The 17,440-nt window shown below is 44.3% G+C and overlaps 4 protein-coding genes across 12 annotated transcripts in view; 1 reads left to right on the top strand and 3 right to left on the bottom strand.

Moving 5' to 3' along the window:
* Positions 1-4,880, bottom strand: part of LOC139775675 (MAX dimerization protein) — a 46,557-nt gene extending 41,677 nt beyond the window's left edge. The window contains exons 1-2 of one of the 9 annotated variants that reach the window (XM_071711885.1): positions 4,813-4,880; positions 754-1,931 (exon numbers count right to left, since the gene is read on the bottom strand). In XM_071711885.1, coding sequence (XP_071567986.1) covers positions 754-808 — 55 coding nt within the window. In that variant the 5' untranslated portion in view covers positions 809-1,931; positions 4,813-4,880. Of the gene's footprint in view, positions 1-753; positions 2,467-4,108; positions 4,537-4,600 lie in introns of those variants that run through there. The other 8 variants (XM_071711880.1, XM_071711882.1, XM_071711888.1 and 5 more) reach the window with 8 other exon arrangements.
* An 898-nt stretch (positions 4,881-5,778) lies between these two features.
* Positions 5,779-7,941, bottom strand: LOC139775651 (DALR anticodon-binding domain-containing protein 3). Its single transcript, XM_071711829.1, has 5 exons — positions 7,601-7,941; positions 6,748-7,381; positions 6,401-6,531; positions 6,036-6,203; positions 5,779-5,965 (listed from the first exon to the last, which is right to left on the bottom strand). Exons 1-5 carry the CDS (start codon positions 7,862-7,864, stop codon positions 5,846-5,848), a joined length of 1,317 nt encoding a protein of 438 aa, XP_071567930.1. The 5' UTR covers positions 7,865-7,941; the 3' UTR covers positions 5,779-5,845.
* A 521-nt stretch (positions 7,942-8,462) lies between these two features.
* On the bottom strand, positions 8,463-16,496 carry LOC139775647 (FHF complex subunit HOOK interacting protein 2A). Its single transcript, XM_071711823.1, has 7 exons — positions 16,437-16,496; positions 14,966-15,370; positions 10,847-11,473; positions 10,280-10,730; positions 9,712-10,075; positions 9,030-9,530; positions 8,463-8,761 (listed from the first exon to the last, which is right to left on the bottom strand). The coding sequence occupies exons 1-7, from the start codon at positions 16,479-16,481 to the stop codon at positions 8,662-8,664; spliced, it is 2,493 nt and encodes an 830-aa protein (XP_071567924.1). The 5' UTR covers positions 16,482-16,496; the 3' UTR covers positions 8,463-8,661.
* Positions 12,899-17,440, top strand: part of LOC139775649 (BRISC complex subunit FAM175B) — a 28,810-nt gene continuing 24,268 nt past the window's right edge. The window contains exon 1 of the mRNA XM_071711828.1: positions 12,899-13,868. The gene's annotated coding sequence lies outside the window, so the exon portion shown is untranslated. The remainder of the gene's footprint in view (positions 13,869-17,440) is intronic.

The following is a 17,440-nucleotide window of genomic DNA, read 5'->3' as shown; positions in this document are numbered from 1 at the left end:
CGCGTCCCCCTCGCGCGCGATCCCACGTGTGCGCGACGACTCCATTGGAAATCTCCCAACGTGGTACGACGCACGAAGGAACGGAGACGCGCGCGCGCGCGCGCACGCGAGCGTTGTAAACGACGTGCGTTGCACGCGGCGAGGACGTCGATCTATATACGTACGACGCAGCAGCATTACAAGTGGGATGATAAAATGAGATCATCATCGCGCGGCGTACGATCCATCGCGAAAACAAAGATCGGATATTCGATAGATCGTAGACCGAATTTTTCGACCGAGAACTTACGTGGATAATCCGTAATCGAACCACGAAACTTCAACAGGGAAATTCAAATTCGTCGCGCAGTTTGTAAAATGTTGCGAAGTTTTAGAAACGGGTAACGTTCGCGCGGTAAAAATTGAAAGCAAACGTATCGTCGACGCGCGTCGATTAATTAAGCGGCAAAAAAAAAACGGAATTCTGATTCAGCTAAATTATGCGTTTCCAGGAATGGAACGATATATAATAAATAGACAATAGTAGGAGTACTCCAAAGTTTTCTGACTTCTTTTATACTTAAAAGAATTTAAAAGGAACTAATCATATATTGCTCGTAGCGGAATTAACTTATAACGTCGGGAATTTTTCTGGAGTTATTATATCCACGTTTATTTATAATCGGCTGTCGCGGGGAGCGGGGAGCTTGCTCCTTCGCGCGCAATCGCGATTTAAAAAAAAAGAGAGAGAAACAGGAGGCGCAAGGTACTCACCTCTTTCCCTTCGTTCAATGTACTCGGCGGCTTGCAATAGGGCAGCAATGCTCATATTTCCTCGGTTTGGAGTAATCCTGGCTGCTTCCGTTCGCGCTCGTTCCCCCTTCTTCTGCCGCACGCTCCCGCGCCAACACACGTGCCGCCGGGGACACACACACGGACGGCGACGACGGCGACGACGACGACGCGGCGCACAGCCTCACACGCACGCGGCACACACGACGCGCGGCGTACCTACGGCACTGACGGCAGGCGCGCAAGCGAGAACGAAGAGGGGGGAGGGGTGAGCCGGCGAGATACGTAATCGTGATGTCTTCGGCCGCGCCGCGCCGCGCCGCCTCGCCTCGCCTCGCCTCGGGCGACTCCGCCGCACGTCGGCTACCTTCGGCCGCGTAACTGCGCGCACACGGGACGCGCGCGCGCGCGCGTGCGGGTAACAACACGATGACGACACCGACGCGCGCGCGCACACGCAACACACACGCACACACCGAGGAACTGAGAAGTACGTGCACCAATCCGCGGACGGCGACAGCGACGACGACGGCGGCGGCGGCGGCGGCGGTGGCGGCAACAGCGGCGGCGACCGAGGCCGAGAGATGGATGGATATACGCGGAAAAAGTTCTTTCTCTACACCGCCGCTCCGGTTTGACTCACGAACGGTCTCCCCTTCGCGCCCGTCGCCGCGACCACAGCAACAACAACAACGACAATCGATGAATATCTCGAGTCAGGTCCCCCCTCGCCCCTCGCGTCGATCGTCGTCCCCCGATGGATCTCTCGCTCGGGCCGATGAATTCGCCTCCGCGAAGCGATTCCAGTTTTCGATGCTTCGGCCTCCGTCGAGTGTCCCTCCTTCGTGTCGATGAATTCGTCGACGAGAATCCACGTTATTTCTTCGCCTGATCGCCGATCGATCTTCGGAACGCGCGAATTTTCACTCGAATGCTCCCCTTCGGCGTCCGGCGTCCTTTTAAACGTCAGAAAGCGCGTTGCTTTTTTGTTTTCCTCTCTCACGACGTGGCCCTCCACCTCGATCGCGATTGTCCGGTCGTGTTTGATTCCTCTCCTCCCCTTGTGCCGCGACCGTGCTCTTCTCCTCTTGCAACTCTCTCTCCCCGCTCTCTCGTGCTCCTTTCTCACTGCGTTTCACCGCATTTAGCCGCGATTACCACTGCGAAATCACAAAAGGGAAGCCGATTATCACCACCGTCGTGTTGCGTCCGCGTGGGGCGTTCGACGAGCGGCGCGACTCGTGCGCTTTTGATTTCGCGTGTACGCGATTCCCGACATAAATAAACGGCGACGGTGTACACACAACCGTCGCGATACCACCGATACGAAAGTGCCGCGTGAGGTAACTGCGCTTCGAACGCCGCCGAGAGAAGCCGATCGCGCGCGCGCGCGCGCGCGCGCACACACGCATACACAGGGCGAGAGGGTGGGGAGAGGGAGCAAAACAACGCACGACGAGTGAAAGAGCGAGAGGAGAGAACGGAATGAAAGAGAGAATACGCCTACGCGCGGTCGCGTAACGCGAGAAAAATAAACAGCGAGTAAAACGGAAACGGAGCGCGCGCGAGCGAGAGAGAGACGGATAAATATAGAAAGAGCGATAAAGCGAAAATTTATTATTATGCGCGCCTCTCGGAATGAGATTATTTAGCGAGTTGGAGACGGGAGAGGACGCGCGGGAATTTAATCCTTTGTCGTCATACTTACGTTTCCGACGGAGATTAACGGGAAGGATCTACGTGTGTAAATGTCTACGCGAGAGAGAACGAGAGCACAAAATTATTCATCCCGCCGCGTGCATGCGTGTGCATCACGCACGTTACGGCACGAAGGAACACACGGCTTTGACGTTCGGGAAGATTAAACTTTCGGTTATCAAAAAAATGAAACGTAAATAACATTTAAATATCAATCTGAAATATTTATGTTTCAGATTCGCCAAATGAATTGAGTAACGATTGATTAACAATTCATTAGCGTTGAATTATGTAAAAGAAATATTTAAAAAGTTGCAAGTTAAGTAATTATTTTTGCGTTACAGAGATACGCAGAAGAGGATAAATGGATATTTCGGAAACATGTCCCTGAAAATTTTAAAAATATGTAAAATTACGTAAAATTTAGAAATAAAATTCTCACAGGTTTCGATTAAGGATTAAAGGTAGGTTTGTTAATGCAGAGAAGTGAGTTAAGAACTAAATACGGAACATACATAAAAAAAAATAATTTATTTACAAAAAAGCTCGGCTCATTCCCAGCTTTGCAGTTTCTACATTCAAAGAAATGGGTGCGCATTTAGATTTCAGACAATGTGAGGAGAGAAAGCATACGAAATGCGATTAAATCAAACAGACCTAAAGAAAAGAAAAAAAGAGGCAAAAGGGAGAACAAAATTAGTTTATGTGATACGTGAAGAATGCGTGGTTAGTGATAAGGCGGTTAGTACAAAGCGATTGCGATACAAGAATTAGAGGTTAATTTCATCCAGACAAAGTTTTGATAATATAAACGCAGGACACAATAAGCATACGCACAAGTTTCTTCCCCGTTTCCCCCGATTCTTAACAATAACAAGGCATCAACGTTGAAAATCGCTCTTTCTTCGCCAAGTCGTTGCATTACAGACTTGTCCGAGATTCGGCAAACTTCACGTCGCGGGCCAAGTTCGATCGAACAAATTAATGTCCATTTCTATCAATGCGGATTAACTTTAATCTCGATTTAACTTACTTTTTGGAAAAAAATTCTTAGAATTAGAAAAATATTTTCAGAATTAGGAAAAAGATAGAAAGTAGTTAAATCGAGATTAATTTGCTTTCGATAGAAATGGACACAGGAAATGTACAATATTCGGCGTATATCACGCCGGATGTTTCGCTTTCACGTTTCACGGCGCGTTCCTCGATAAATTCGGAGTCGGTTCCCTCCTCGGCCGCGAAAACGTTCCGGAGCGGACACCCCCGCGTTTTCGGAGTCTCGCGACGGCCGGAGAAGCGAGGTTTCCGTTTCGAATGAAAGAAATCGCACTTAAAGTTAACCGAAAAGCCATCTGTCATCACGATTGAACGCGAAGCGAACGAACGCACAAGGGTAGGGGGCGAGGGAGAGAAGGGGAAGCGGGATTGTTTCGGAAAGCAGGCGATTCCGAATAGGACCGAATTTCTCGCGCGAGTCTCGGACGCGGCGGCGGCGGAGGGGGAGGGGGAAGGGGAGGAGGGGATTCTCCCGCGATTTGGGCCCGCGGTAGCGAACAATAGCCGCGAGGCCCCCCCGCCCCCCCACCGGGGGCCACGCTATCGTTGCGAGGCACGAGCAACGCGCCAGCTGATAACTCACAAACAAAGGGGCAGCCGGAGCTGCCTTCGCGCAACAGCACTTTCTACCCGAACGTCCACTAGAATGCGCCAGCTGAGAATCCCGTCGTCCCCTCGTCGTCGCGCGTACGGGGCGCCCCGTATGCGTACGTCTCTCTACAGGCACGCGCGCGCGCGTAAGCGCGAACTCGTACACACACGCACGCACGTACGAATACGTACACGTATGCATACATTCACGCCCCTGTGTATATTTACGTACGCATACGTATATATGCACGCCCGTATATATGCCTAACATCCGCCCGATGACATTTGGCACGGGTCGCGGCGATAGAGGAGCGCTCCGAAGATAGGTGCGAGAGAAGAGACGAGGTGGAGAGGACGGAGAAAGAGGGGGGGGGTGAGGAGACTGAGACAACGGTGCCTGTTTTCACTGCGTTGCGTGGAACGATCGGGCACTCTACCCAGCACTACTAGACTCGCTATATTACGCTCTCTCGCTCGCACTCACAGGTTTCCCACGGGGGCGGAGGGGCGCACGGTGGCGGCGAAGTGGGAGCGGGCTGATCGGAGACAACGAACAATACCGAAACGCGAATGGAGAACGAGCGAGCGGCCACGGCGACGAGAAGAAACGGCTCGGCCCCGGAGTGATGACGCGACGGTACGCGCAGCGGACGATTACGCGGTGACGAAACGGGTTTAAACGAACGCACGAACTACCAAGCGGGCGAGCGGGCGACAGCTTGGCACCTCCGCGCTTCGCGAGCACTCGCACGCATTTATCGATGTCAAAACGCTCACCTCGGCGGTAGCAGCGCTCCGGCGCGGCGGCGGCGCGCGCGCTTACGGACGCGGCGATTGGCCGGCGCGGCGCGCCTGCCGCCGCGCCCGGCCAATCGGCGCCCGCGTAACAAGCCTCGCCGCGGTAGTCGCGTGCCGCCACCAACACCCGCCGGCTGTCACGTGAATCTCATGCCCGAAAACAAAACAAACAGCTGGCCGCCCAGCGTCGCCGCTGTCGTCGTCTTCCAGCGGGCCGAGCGCTCCGCGAGCGCAGCTGAACCGAACCGAGCTGAGCGGAGCCTGAGCCGAACGCGGCCGAGCGCGCCCGAGACTCCGTTCTTTCGGCGCGTCGAAAGAAATTGAGGGATGCATTGAAAATTGAAATACGAATGAATACGAATATTTGGAAATTGTTAGAGATCAAGAAATTAGGTATAATTGACCTCTACGCGCGGTCATTGTTAGCTTACACATGAATTTAAATAATTCTGCGAAGCGCATAAATTAACGTATTCTGAATCGGATCTTTTGTCAAGTGCTTTTATATTGTATAATAGAAAGAAGACCGAAACAATACTCGTAGGATTCCTTTAATGACTTCAAAATTTTCTTTAATTCAGCTGCACTTTATTTTCTGTGTTTGAAAGTCTGAAACGAATTACTATGGTGTGATTAAAGACTCGTAACTCCTGAGAAAAGTTTCAAGCTCGATTAGAAATAATTGAAAAATCTTGATATCGCCAATCGTTAACATTGAAAAAAAAAAAGAACAAAATGCAGATTGAAATAGCCACGAAATATTGCTCGATAGAAGCGATAACTAAATGAGAGATAAATAAGTAAAGCACTATGACTCGAGAAAATATTTCCAGAAGACAAGAAGGTTGTACAGTTTCAAACATAGAAATGTAACCATTTAATTTATTATGCCAAATATAACCTTTGATCATTTTTTCTTCGCGAAATTATATCACATTCGCGATACTGGCTTGATGCTCAAAATATCCAGCGCGTTCTCAAAGACAACTTGCAACGCACGCAACATGTACAATCTTGCAACCATCTTGGGGATCAAATGATCACCTCCTGCCTGAAAATCACAATTTGATGTAAAAATATATTAAGTATACGCATAAAGTTTTCTTTAAAGGTTTTCTTACCGTCAAAATTCTGACTCTTCGATAGTAAACACTAAACTTTTGGCATAATCGTGATAAGAACAGGCATACGACTTGCGGATAAATATGTAAACTTGGTTCGCACTTCAGGCAATTGTTTATCATTTGTGGATATCCGAAGATAAAATTATATATGAGCTCCCATTCTTCCTGCAGATAAATCAATTTCTCTTTAAAAAAAAATCAAAATTCGAACAATTGGGGAATTTAACAGCTAAATTTTTTTTTAAGTACAAATATATCGAATTAAGCCTACAGAAGCAATTCTCTCCAAGTATAAAAATCGCAAAATTGAGAAAGTATAGAATAACTTGTTCAAAAAGAAGATTCAGAAACACTAGACTTACTTCTTGTAACTGCGAGAAATCTACATTTTTTATATCTGGCAAACTAGGATAATCCCCACGCGATACCTTCTCATCGTGTTTTGTTAAAATTGTCGCTATCCTGGCAGTGTTGTACAACGCAAATGACGCACCTACAATAATTACACCATTTTTACTTGCAATTTCTTATTTGTTGTATGTGTGTCATGCGTACTTGTCAAATAAAATCGACGCTAAGATTAAACATTTTTGGAATAATTATAAAATCCTTTTAAGCAAATGGATGAATATAATAATAATAAGAATACGTATCAGAAAAATATTCACTTAACAATCAACAACAAGTAATTTACTGATATGAAATATACCTCTGGTATTTGTAATGCTCCTGTCGTCTTGAAAATTATTATTCCCGATAATAACTGATCGACTTGGCTTCACAGCCATTAATTCGAAAATGACAATGGCACTGGCTAAGTTCCGCAGGAAGAACTCTTTTCCATTGTCCTTCTCACCCTCGATAAACTTATGCTCACTCAATTCGGCCAATTGGTTCATTTTGCATTTTAAATATTGCTCCCACGTAAGACATGTCTCTTTCAAATTCGTTTGGGAATTCTTCACAACGCCGCAGACATACTTCTCGTATCCTTCATCGACTGATCCCTCTGATTTGCTAGTGAACACATATCTGCCAGCGCAATTTTCCCCAGTCGACAATGTATGTCCGTGTAGACTCAACGCCTTTGTAGCAATGTTTCTCATTAGACGCAACCTTTGAGTAGTAAGATCCGACTGTCCATCGGGCTGATACTTGAACGTAAATGCTTTACCGGTCAATTTAGCCTTTCCGAACGTCATTCCACACTCGATAGCCATCGTTATACTGTTTGCAATAATATCTCCTCGATTCAAGAACAAACAGATCCTTTCCCTTTGCAACATGCATCTTTGTATTCTTATTGGCCAGCTGCTGCTCTTGGATATTAGCTGTTCGAAGATCTGCCAAGATATAGGAATTTTGTAATCATGAATATGACGTAACGCTAAATTATCAGATTTATTTAACAACTTTTGATAAAGATGGTTTTTTGAAATTCAACATTTCATATGCGGTAACATATGTATTGCATTTTAAGCGCAGAAAATGTATGGAAGTGCGCTAGCATGAATCTATTAAATTCTAATCCGTTCTAATAGATATTGACAATATTTGTTCACCTCTTCAGCCACATCCGCGTCTGTATTGCCTTTCCTTGCGCCACGTGTGTGTGCAAGATGTTGCAGGATGCTTGTGCAACTCTTGGAGCAAACCAAGAGACCTCTCCATGCTTTGAAATTGCACAGGAAATACAGCTCTCCATTTGCCGATAGATTCTCGCAATTTACCTTGATTACCGAAGAATTTCTATGCGTATCACCAGTAAAATGGGAGACAATGTCGTCGATAATAGATCTGGTGGAGAAACCAGTCCAGGTTTCCATTGACGCCGATATATGCTGATCGGCAGCAAGTGACACTTGCTATCATACAAGATTCTGTATTCGATTCCTCGTCGTTGCATTATATTGCACTTACTGCTCTTAAAATGAGATAATTGTATAATTAAGCGTTGGAGAAAAGAAGAGAAAAGATGAAAAGTGCAAGCAGTGCAGCTGCAAAGAATACACGTGTCACGTGTCGCTATCATAACAATTGGGTAGCTGTACAGCTGTACTGTGTTGAACTTTGTGCACTCGGAACGAAATAAGAATATTCAGATATTGAAAGAAAAATAGGAAGTAAAATAACAAAAATGCTGAAAATATTAATAAAATCAACAGTCCTAAGGTTTGCTTGTTTTAACTGCACTTTCTGCATTTGAAGTGAAATAGGTTATGTTCACAATTTGGAGACTGAAAAAAAGAGAAAAATGCGATAAAAAGAAACGACTCTCACATGTATCAACATTTTCCTTCGAAAATGCCTTCAGGAAAAATGCAAAAAAAAATATTACCTTCTGTTAACTTAGCAGATATTTTGTATTTCGTTATCTCTCAATATTTTAAGATCAGGGTTTGAATAAAACAGTATAAAATAAAATACGATTCTTGATAATAGTTTAATTAATTAAATGTATCTTGCGTCATATACTTAATTAGAGATTTATGTATCTTACAAAGTCATCACAAAAGGTATTTGCTACTTAAAATACAAGTAGTTATATGATTTTGATATATTGATATCTATATAAATTATTCACAAGTATTGCCATTCTATCTAACAAATACGTAGAAGTTTGCTAAACAGAATGATGATACTTGACGTATGCTATGGCTGCAAGATCTTTGCAAAATTCCTCCGTTACTACAGCGCTTTCATATAGAATGTTCTCTTTCTCCCTAAAACACACAAAACATGAAAGGACAGTTAATATATAATATATATAAAACAACGTGTAATTTTGTATAAATTGTTTAAAAAATAACTTCTTTCATTTTAAGCTTCATGAATATAAACCAGATAGTAGAATTTTATCTTACAATTAGTTTTAAAAAGCAGGAGTTTACTTTGACAGAGTTTTAGCTTGATAATTAATTATGAATATATTTAGTGCAAGAAAATAAGAAAAAATATCAATCTGTGATAAAATGGATTAATTGCACTCACTCTTCTTGAGAACAGGTACTCAGCAATCTTTGCCTCGTCTCCGCCAGCATTATCTTACTCTCCGGTGTCTTTGGTATTTCACTAACGAGCTGCTTGACAACCTTCTGTAAGCACGAGAACAGACTCTTTGTGCCGGGTATCAGAGGTAGCAGGGGATTCAGCAGAAACTCGTGCAGGTACGGGTGCGGGAGTAGCGCCAATCTGGAGATCAATCCTGTGATCTCTAAATTGACTTCGTACGTCTGTTTCGGCATGTTGCTGGTCTTGTCGAAGAGCATGCTCAGGAACGGCCCCATGTAAAATCGGCCCGAGCAATGATCGGCTTCCGGTCGCGAGTCGGAACTCGCAGAGTCGTCTACCATTACCGCTTCCAACGGCCACGCCATCAGAGCGCAGTCGGAAAGCACCGAGGTGTACTGCTGCTCCCAAGCTGGCATGTACTTCTCGTAGTTATTGACGTCCGGGTCTGTTTGCAAGTAACGCGGCATCAACGACAGGAAACTGAAACAAAGATCATTTCATTGTGTTATTTTCGCATTCTTGTGCTCTTCGTTTATCTAATTCCCTGAAGATAAAGAGCGGCACATCTTTGCATTTAGACTCGAGCAATTAATGCCTACACACTTATTTATGAAAGAAGATCTTTTTATTAATGCAATATTTTTAATTAATCATATTTTACCAATTGATAACTCGGTGGATATTACTCGGTGCCAAAGTACGGCTGTGATTTTGCTCGTAGGAAAGATCCAGAGATCCTTTCTTCTCCTTCTCTCTTTCGTCCTCCTCGTCGCTCCATGAAGCGATAGCACTATCGGCAGCGGTGTTATCGTAATACGCTCGCGTGGACACATAGATCAGTAAGAGACAATGCAATATGTGCTCATTTCTTTTGTCTATTGCCTCTTCGAACAATTTCAACGTTTCTACCGTGAGATCGTTACTGTCCGTGAAGCAGTTCTCTATCAGTCTGTGCAATACCGGCGACGTCCACACGTTTGGTATTTCCGAATCTCTGTCTTGCCCGACCAACCAGTAACTCACCTCTGAAAAATCGTTAAAGGTATATAGGGTAATCCAATGATATATATTTTCGAAAATTTTGAAACTCGAGATACAGAAATTTTTTAAGAATAGTTTTAACTGAGAATTACGTTGTAAACTGCTCTTAGATGGCTATATTAAAACTTGCGAACTTCCCAGAGATTTTATTTTGTTTTAGATTGTTTTTAGGATTATCGCGCACATACCTGTGCACAGTATAGAGGAGGTAGTTTCCTTCAAGCACTTGGCAACAAGAGCTGTGATAAGTACGACGTGGTGGTCGGCCAGGGCGGGCGTCACTATCCTCTCGAAGAACATCACTCGAATGGTCCTCGCCAATATCTCGGCGAGTTCCATCTGAGCTTCCCTGATCAGCTGGTTGCAGTAGTCGTACCACATGAAGAATGCTGCCACTTGCCGGCAACCGGGAAACTTCTTTTCCTGGGTCCATAGCGGCGAGTCCAGACCCCACGTGACGTCCACGTTGTAGATATCCAGGTGGTCCACGTGCGCCGGGATGGCGTTGAACAGATTCTCCAGACGTGTCGAGACTATCGTTGATAGCTCGCTCCTGGCCACCGTTTGCGCGAACGAGGGATCATCCAGGGACGCCAGGACCATTATTCCCTCGCACGCTCGTATTCTCACGGTGTTGTCCTGGAAACGGGGAACAGAGAAAGAGAGATTGATTATTACATTTATTATGTACATGTTATGATTACAATCAGCTAATTAGTTAATTTTGTTAACAGAAAGGATGCAGCATTCTTTACCGCGCTATTTAAGTAGCTCATCAGGGAGTCCAGTAAGAGACACTTTGACTTTTCCGGCATCTTCGGCGACTTTAAACTCTGACTATCACCCGCCACGTAACTCGCGTCGTCGTAGACACTGCAGTCGGTATCCAACCGTAAGTCGCGCAGGTTTTGCAGGTGTTCGTCGATTTTATTCCCGGAGGAGTCTCCCCCGCTCTTCTCCTCCCATTGCCCGTTGCTCTTCGTGTCCAACGAGGGCGAGTCGCAAACGGACTTTTGGGCCAGGGGACTCGACGAGATGCTCTCCTCCCTCGAGGACACGGACTCGTTCGATCTTCTGGACAAGCGTCCGGGATCCGACGCGGTCGTCTTGAAAACATGATTCGAACGTGGTAGTCTTCGGCGTTCCTTATCAAAGAGATTCGGGCTGACCAACGTGATCGCTTGGGTGTCCAAGGGCTCGAACAAGGGATTGGAATTGTTTCTCTTCCTAGTCGGGACATACGTCACCCTCTGGATCTCCGTCCTCTCATTATCTTTCTTGGCTGGATTGTTGACTGCTTGCACAACTGGCGCGTCATTGATGATGTTGGTCACGTGAGGATATTTGCACACCAGGAAGCAGATTGTTAACAGAAACTGCACCTATAAAGAGAGCAGATATTTCTTTAGCAAATATTAATATTTGCACTTCAATTGATCGATGTAAACAATTTTGATATTACTATCAACTAAAAAGTCGGTATTTTTATACTAATCCTTCCAAGAGCACATACATCAATAAGTCACAAATTTATTTGTGACTTATTGATGCATGTGATTTTAGTATCAATACATCAACTCGAGATACCTCGTTAATTATTTCAAATTTGAGATATAATTAGTGGTGACGGCGATTAGATCATCGTAATAAATTTCGATGAGGACAGTAAAGAAAAATTTGTCGAAGAATACACTAATTCTATTCGCCGAAAATAATTTCTCTGAATCTGTAAATTATTATGACAATTAATTTTTATCTTGTCAAGGCAGTTATATTTTTGCCGTCAATGCAAAGTGTGTTGAGAATAGATTATCTTCCTTTAGCAAAAGATTCATATTTCTACAAGCAAGGTGGAAAAGATCCACGAGGAGGGGAGGAAGAGAAATTAAAATAAAGAGCCTTTTCTTTCTTGAGATATCAGACATTTTAAAACATTCGCCAAGCACTCGCTTCGGAAATTAAAAACTTTTTCAAGTGATTTATGATTAATATTTCTGCAATTGTGATGTTCCAGGAAATTATTCGTAAATTATTTATGCACGAGAGGAAGAGAAATAATTTATGAATATTACATTATCAAAATTATTCACAAATAATTCATGAATAATGATAATGAATAATTATGTCTCTCGTGCAAAAGCAATTATATAGCAGACGTAAATAACACCGTATGAAGCTATATATTGTAAGAAATAACCGTTTTTTTATTTACAAATCTATTAAATATTAGGTGCTTTCCATTTACATCAAAACTCAGATAATTCTCACTTGTGATGTCGTTCTATCCTTTTTGACAATTAATGAATAATAAAGACAGAATGATGTCACAAGTGAGATTTATCTGAGTTTTAATGTAAATGGAAAGCATCTACTTATTGTCTCACTTCGTAGAATTATTCTATATTTCATAATTCTTTCCTGAGATATTAATAAGTACATTTATATATATATCTGCATATATTCATTTATTTCTAAAATAGTTTCTTCAACAAAGCTTCTCTATTTTACGAGCAAAGCAAGCTTCGCGTTCGTAAAATTGAATAATTGGCCACGGGCAATAAAGCTCTGGCGTTTTCATATAAAATATGCGGCTGCTGCAGCAGTAATTTTGCTGCAACAGCGAAAATTAAATCTACATCTTGAAATCGCGCTTAAACACGATCGGTGGCGTGATACCGAGCGCGGCCGAGGCTAAACGAGATTAACCGAACCCCGATTATCCCGAACCGTCCATTCGAAGCTCAAACGTCTCGCGTTGTGGTGACGCTCGTACGCGCATTGTGCCTCATCGTAACTCGCGATTTTTCCCGATTTTTGCAAGACAGAGCCGATCGTCGTTCGTGATCATAGCCGAGCGTCCTAGGACGCTATCGAGGAGAACAACGAGTGCGTGAGTACATCGAGACATCTCGGAATCGCGGGATGCCGCAGTCGTGTGCGCGACGCACAGCGAAATAGAGGGGGGAAAAAAAAGCTAGCCGAGAGAGTATCGTACATTTTCGAAGTGCATTTTATTTCACGTCGGTTAACGTGCGCGCGTCTCGTGACGCGCGTGGGCTCGAGGAGAACAATCGTGAAACAGTGATCGGGAAGTGGATCGGCTTCCTTTCCCTAGAAAAACGAACGATGCGTCGACTGGTCGACATTTTGAAATCGACGCGGCGCGCGCGCGCGTCGATCGGTGGCGCGAAACCGAAGAGGCGGCCGAAGAGGCGCGGGACCGGCCGAGCGCGCATTCGAAGCGTACCGTTTCGCGCCGGCGGAGGTGCGAGCGTCGACGTGCGATTCCGCGAGATGTTCCGCGCGCGGACTGCGTGGAGCGAAGAGAGATCGGAGGCCGATCCTATCCGAGATCGTCTCCGGGACTGTTTCCCGTCGCTGAGCATTATCGGGACGAATCGTAGGCTCGACGTGCGTGTGCTTCGTGCGTAAATACGTGTGCTTCGAAATCGCTGGGTTAGCCTCGCCGCCACCGTAGGCTTCGCCCGGCCGACGCGACGACGTGAAGGAAAGTGAAGTTAGCCGGAGATCGCGACTTTCGGAACTTCTCGTTTCGCGTCCGTTGAACGCGTGGAAATCTCGGGAGTGTTTGTGAGCGATTGTGGACGATTGTGAGTGAACGCCAATTCTGGAAAGTGTATCCTGGCTTGGCTACCGCGTCTCTCTCTCTCGATTCTACGGAGCGACGAGGATTAAGTTTTCCACGACGAGAAGGATACGCGGAGCTACGGAGCCAGAGCGGGATGCGGCGGATCCAGTGAGCTGCTTGCAGATTACGTAAGTAAATGTATAAATTTTTCAAATCAATTGTAAATGAGCGTCGAGCGCAGCAAATAGATCGCCGGTTTAGATACGCGCCGATTTTGGATATAACAAGCGAGCCGAATAAAAAGTATCGATTAAGAAATAAATCGGAAAACTGTCGAGTTCTGCAAATATACGAAAAAGAATGAGAGAGAGTAACCGTTAATGTTTATTTCTACCAATGTAGATTAACTTTAATCTCGAGGTTAGTTTTTTTTTTTCGAACTTCTTGAACTGGTGCACATTAATGTAATGTAATAAGTTAAGGTGCCAATTCATGAGACGCTGAATATGAGCGTCAACAAGGTGAACGTGATGGTTTCGCTTTGACGCCAGCGTCGAAGAAATAAAGTTAAATTTGTTTAATATTCAGCATCGTCGCTGAATCTTCGTTAATCGTCCCAGTACGATCAAACATAGACTTCGAAATACGTAAAATATTAATTATTTTCAAGTAATATCTTCAAGTAATAATATTTTATGGATACATATATAAATAAAAGATATTATTTCTAAAGATTTTTGCTTGCTGAAAATGAGCGTCGAGCGTCAACGTGAAAAGGCACCTTTAGAGTGAGACAAGTATGTTTTGTTTCACTCTAACCCATTGCACCAATGTGCACACCATTCAGGAAGTTCTTCGAAAAAAGAACAGTCGGTCGGTTCAACTTATTTTTTATCTTTTTCTAGTTCTATGAATTAGAAGATAAGAAGCAAGTTAAACCGGGATTAATGTTAATCAACATTAGTAGAAATTGACATAAGAAAATAATAATTTTTAAAACTCATCTTAGGCAAAGAGAAATAAAAGTTTTCTACTCCTATTTTTCTAGAAACAATTTTTGCTTCGATTAAAATTCAAGTGATCTGTTTCACAAAGTCTGTTTCGCAATTGACGATGCCTTTACGTGCAAAATATTAATTATACAGAGCAAGAAAAGTCTCTTTAGGTAATTGTGATTCCTCGCAGTCGTAAATTTCTCGTTTTGTTGGTGAATTTGGACCAAACTCCTTCAAGTATCTCGTACAGTGTCGTAATAAATCGCAGTGAATCGATTCGTTAATTGTACCTCCTCGGCCTCGATCGGCGACGGTGGATTGCCGTTGCAGAGTGCCACTAATCGTTGTATCGGCGCGTAGATGGACGCGTGATGCAACAAGGGATACTTTGACCTGCCGAGAAGTTTTCGCAGAAAGGCGAGGCAGACCGTTCGCATGCCAGGTGGCGTCTCCGCGCTGGCCAGAGTCGCCAGGAGGTCCAGGAGTTTGTGCTGCAAGAGATACTCCAGGCAAGGCCCCGGTTCATTCTCCTCCTTCTCCTCTTGCAACAAGATATCCAGCAGCACGTCCAGATGTCGGGGTATGCTGGTGTTTTGCACGGGCACCTTGCAATCGGTCAGATGACTCACATAGAAGTTCATCAATTGTTTCCAGTGGTAGGTGAAGTCCTGCAACGGTGTCGCCGGTGGGGCTATCTGGAAACGCAGGATGCAATTATGTTGAATCGAGATATGCAAAACGTAATTTATTTTCCAGAGTAATCTGACGAGATTTTCAACAACAAGTTTAAAGGGTGGGAAAAGTCTCGGGCGACAGTTTTGAAATTCGTACGTTTAATCAGAAGGTCGTAAATTATATATCAACAATTAGGTCGAGAATTATCAATAATACTAAGTCAAATACACGTTAAAAAAGTTGTCAAGATATTTTTTAATTTTAATCGCATTTTTTATCATATAAATATATAAAAGAACGGAAGAGATTATAGACTCGCGTAAAAGGAGCATTTTTAAGTAAAATTGCACTCGTGATAAACGTTATCGGTAACTCCGAATCGTCAATTTACGTTGCCCGACTCGATGCGAACGCCCTTACTTTTCGTTCAGACGGAAAATAAGGATTTCATATTTATTTTACCCTTATTCTATCGACTTATCGTATATTTTTTTCATCCACTTATTTTTGTGTATTTGCTTTTGTTTTTATCGTATAAGTTTATGACTCACTGATGGAGTTGAAAGAAGTGTCGAACGATTCTCTGAAATATCGAAAGATATACTTTAACTAAAAAATTTGAAGAGCATCTCTAACTGTGAAAACATTACGGGAATAAACGTACGAATGCGGGAGAATACATACTGTTTTAAAGGCGCAACCTTAATCTAGTGTACAACCTACGTTCGAGTTTAAATGAATTATGTCTATGGACTCTACTGTCAGTCCACATATGCTGCCCTGATAGCAACTCAATGCGGAAATATATTACGATACGAATGGCCTGGTTCGTAAACACTTCCTTTCCGGCGATATATCGTGTTCGATCAGTTTTTCCCAAGCGATCGCAAAATCGGGCGCGCCGTATCAAACGCCGCACGCAACCCGTGTCAAGGTTCCTCTCTCTCTCTCTCTCTCTCTCTCTTGCCGCGGGAGGAAAATTCATTAACATATTCGTTATCGCGGGAGCGCAAGGACGGAGCGCAACTGCGCGATTCGCGCAGCAGACCCCGTCGCCGTCGCCACCACCGACCGATTATCACTCACCACGTCAATGGCATTCTTCAGGGCGATCTGAATGCCGCTGATCATGTTAACTCGCTCGCGGGGGATACACACTCGCGCGCACAACACCCTTGCTCTCATCCGCGGACTCGCGTGACGTTCCCGCGTAGCAGTGCCGTCCAGTCGCGCCTCATCGCGCGGCGAAACGGATTTTTCCCCGACAACGACGAGCGGCAGCGGCTTTCCGCGACTTTGACGTGTCCCCTTCCCGGTTCCCCCCACGATGACGATCGAAGGTGCACCAGGTGGCGACACCGGGCTCACGTGCGCGGTGCGCGCCTGTGCGAGGGGTACACCCGACGATGTTAATAGACACGCGGCAGAGGATATCGCGACGGTACGACCGAGCGCCTTGTGTCCATTAATTCTATAAACGAGAAAATACTGTTTGGTCGATGCTGCGTCGATTTTTTTTATAATATAAAAGAATTAAAAATTGAAGATATTTTTGTCTTGATATTATTTTCAAAAATAAAACTTATCCGACCCCCGGGTCATTACAAAGATTTTAACGTGACCTTCCTGATAAGAAAAATCGGGAACCCTTACATTAAACTCATAAAAGCCTTGTGTCCACGATGCTAAAATATAAAGACAAAAATATCTTCATTTTTAAATTGTTTTATATTATAAAAAATCGACGCAGCATCGACCAAACCGCAAAACCAATATTTTCTCGTTTATAGAATTAATTTTTCCAAAATGTGTAACTTTTCATATAGAGCAATTCAATAGCAATGAAAAGAAATGTCTGTTTATTTGTACGATAATTTATTCTCAACAGGAACTTGTACGTAACAACAACGTCAATAATGTTCTAAGTGTAAAAAAGTCACTAGTTCGAGGGCGATATTGATGACGTACGCGTGTACTCGCTCACTCACACTCGCTTTCCCTCTCTTTTCCGCTTTCTCGTTTCCATAAATAATTTCCAGCGACGTCTCACACGGCAGTAAGGAGGAATCACTCTCAAATATCGTTGTTAT

The sequence above is a fragment of the Temnothorax nylanderi genome, unplaced genomic scaffold (assembly GCF_030848795.1).
Source record: "Temnothorax nylanderi isolate EJ_2023f unplaced genomic scaffold, tnyl_v1.0 TNYL_tig0102_pilon, whole genome shotgun sequence".
NCBI lineage: Eukaryota > Metazoa > Arthropoda > Insecta > Hymenoptera > Formicidae > Temnothorax > Temnothorax nylanderi.
Note: the sequence above shows the minus strand (reverse complement) of the source record. Positions and strands in the feature narration are given on the sequence as shown.